Source organism: Aegilops tauschii, chromosome 2 (assembly GCF_002575655.3).
Source record: "Aegilops tauschii subsp. strangulata cultivar AL8/78 chromosome 2, Aet v6.0, whole genome shotgun sequence".
NCBI classification, from domain to species: Eukaryota; Viridiplantae; Streptophyta; class Magnoliopsida; order Poales; family Poaceae; genus Aegilops; species Aegilops tauschii.
Window position 1 is genome coordinate 26304309 of NC_053036.3, and position 3219 is coordinate 26307527.

Sequence of the window (3219 nt, forward strand, 5' to 3'; positions counted from 1 at the left end):
ATGGCCCATGCAAGAGGCATCCTCCTCCCCACGTACTGCCTGATCAGCTGCTACCTTTTTCTAGCCGCCTACACAGCTCCTCGGGCCGCCGCACTATCCTTCGACTACGACTTCACCATCCCGACGGACCACGAGCAGCTCAACTTCATCAACGCGTCCTACGCCGGCAGGGACCGCCTCATCCTCACCGACGACATCTCCAACCTCACCGGCGGCGTCACGCACCGGCAGCCAGTGCGCCTGTGGGACGGCGCCGGCAGGAGGGCCAGCTTCACCACCAGCTTCCACTTCGCCATCGTCCATGGCGACAACACAACGGACAACTCCAGACGGGGGGGCGGCACTATGTCGTTCTTCATCGGGCCTTTCCCGCCGCCGGGCTGGGAGGTCGGCCTCCTCGGGCTCTTCAGCCACAAGAACAGCACCGGCGCCGGCGACTCGCGGCACACCCTCGGCGTGGAGTTCGACACGCGCCGGAACGACGACGGCTGGGACCCCTCCAGCGAGGACGGCACCGCCAGCAGAGGCGACCACATCGGCATCGACGTCAACGGCACCAGGTGTAACCTGACCAGAAGCCTGCCGCCGTTGAGCCTCCGTGGCACCTTGTGGGCGAGCATCACGTACGACGCCGAGTCCAAGGTGATGAAAGTGGTGCTTCGGAAAACTGAGCTGGCGGCGGAGTCGAGCATGACCTACGAGTTCAACGCGACGATGGATCTCAGGGACGACGCCGGCCTTGTGCAGGATGCCGCCGTCGGGTTCACGGCGGCCACGGGACTCCTCAGCCAGTCGCACCAGCTGCTCGCTTGGTCCTTCCACTCAACAGGTAACTACCTATACCATGTGTGTGTTTTTCCTGGCCTACCTAGGTGTACTAGCTAGTTTCCTTCTAGTCCATGCGAAAATGTACGACCCTGCCAACGTTGCATGGCAACATCATGTCATCATGTGCATGTGCCCGACTTTCACATCATTGTTACTTTATGAGATAATGTATATGTGTGCATATATTAGTTAAAAAGTATGAAAATTTGAGATGAATGAAAAAATAAAGTAAATCTCTTACCTTTTCTTTCCACAGTTTGTACTTTTAACAAAAAAAATTGTGCATAAACTATATGATTCTTTTGCATATCTTAAAGTTTACAGCCGTAACTTTTTGTTTGCCGAAATTGACAAGGGAGCAAAGTTCTCCAGAACATGATGATTTAGAGAGTTAGCGAGACTAAATAAAAATAGATGAAAATACGAGCCAAGCCAATGTTTCAGGAGGAAAAAAATAGAATTTTTATATTATTTCGGAATTTGTGGAGGATAAATTGTTAGAATAATAATCATATATTGAACTGGTATGTTTCTGTCAAAAGACTTAGCCAATTAGCACCATTAACTGATTCTTATTTTGCTTACAGATCCATCCCCTACCAATAGAAAATTGTGGCTGATATTCTTATGTATCGCGACAGTTTTGTTTGCGGGTCTCCTATCCAGTGTTCTCGTTCTTCTCTATAGTACTGTTATGCACCGTGGAAGACGGTGTCTCGATGAAACAATTTTGCAAGGTAAACATATATCATGATTTGATTTAACTGTTCAATTAAACTAAAAAATGCCACTTGATCTAATAATTTCTATTAATTAATCATGTTTTCCAATCACCGGGAAAAATCCAAGTTGCCAGGAAGTTCTCGTACTCTGAGCTAGTAGTGGTGACGGATAACTTCTCCAAGGATAGGAAAATTGGCAAGGGATCCTTTGGCGATGTGTACAGAGGGCGGCTAACAATGCCGGACCTACGGGCGGTGGCGGTGAAGGAGATGCGGCAGCCGACGTCGAAGAGGAACCAGAAGAACTATGTGCACGAGATCGAGACCTTGTGCCAGCTGCGCCACAAGAACCTCTTGTCACTCATCGGTTGGTGCGACGACAATGGTCGGCTGTTGCTTGTCTATGAGCTCGAACCCAACGGTAGCCTCAGCGACCATCTCCACGTCAGCGGCGACGGTGGGGGGACATTGACATGGCCACAGAGGTACAATATCCTTCTCGGCGTCGCAACCGCCATCGACTACCTCCACAATGGCGCCTACGACTCGGCCAGGAGGTACGTGCTACACCGGGATATCAAGCCTAGCAACGTGATGCTCGGAGAGGGCTTCGAGGCCAAGCTCGGTGACTTTGGGCTCGTGCGGCAAGTCAGCTGCCACGATGGCGTATGTACTCCTTGTACCACCGTGATTGGGAGCATGGACTACATGGACCCCAGGTACATCGAGACCGGCACGCTGAGCCCAGCCTCTGATATATATAGCTTTGGGTTGGTTCTGCTGGAGGTAGCCACCGGTGTCAGACCAGTCGTCCCAGGAAGGGCATCGAACCGAAACAACCTCATCGCCGCCGTTAGGGAGTCTTATAGCAGGGACGCCATCCTTGAGATGCTAGATGAGCGGATGAGAGGGGATTTGGAGCAGTGGCGGTGGCAGATGGAGCGTGTCATGTCAACCGGCCTGATGTGTGTCGAGCAAGAGCGTGAAAAGCGGCCATCCATCAAAGATGTCATCAACTTGCTCTCCAAGCATGAGCAATCTCTGATATCCGTTTGGGACATGAAAGATTCTTCAATGAGGACGAAGGATCGATGTCGTTCCATACTAGCTAGCAAGGTTGGCTTTGCAAATGCAAGGGCATCATCTTTAGCGTATTGAACAGTTCCGTGAAATAAATTTATGGTCTCAGAGATAAGAAATATGTGGAACTTTAAATCATATGGCTCTATAGCCATGTAAAGTTTTATACTTGTCATTGCTATGTCATTGTAACAATAAGTCTTTGTATTATTTTTCTTGAATAGGGTTCCAAGGCCTACCAGATGAAACTAGTTGCCTACAATAATTGGTTGCTTGATGATGCTCACAATAATTGGTTGCCTACAATAATTTTGGTCCTTCGATGCCCGATCGTCTCCCTTGTTACCTCCTAGATGATGTGTGTTCCTCTTAGCCATCACTACGAGCCTTACAGTGAGGCAATGTTCCTTGCCATTCTCAAGCAGATTCAGTTGCTGCATGATGGTGTCCAGGACTAGAGGGTACTTATTCGCAAAAAAGGACCAGTGGTACTTACCATGTTTACTCCTAGCTAGGTGGGCTGTGTGAGGACCCCCTTTGTCGGTTTGGTCTCGGGTCACTTCGGGCAACCCATGATGCATGCAAGGGG

At 50.0% G+C, this 3219-nt stretch overlaps 1 protein-coding gene across 1 annotated transcript; it reads left to right on the forward strand.

Moving 5' to 3' along the window:
- Positions 1-2983, forward strand: LOC109783695 (L-type lectin-domain containing receptor kinase IX.2-like). The gene is made up of 4 exons (XM_020342297.3): positions 1-829; positions 1416-1565; positions 1678-2666; positions 2855-2983. The coding sequence occupies exons 1-4, from the start codon at positions 1-3 to the stop codon at positions 2981-2983; spliced, it is 2097 nt and encodes a 698-aa protein (XP_020197886.3).
- The last annotated feature ends 236 nt before the right edge of the window (positions 2984-3219 follow it).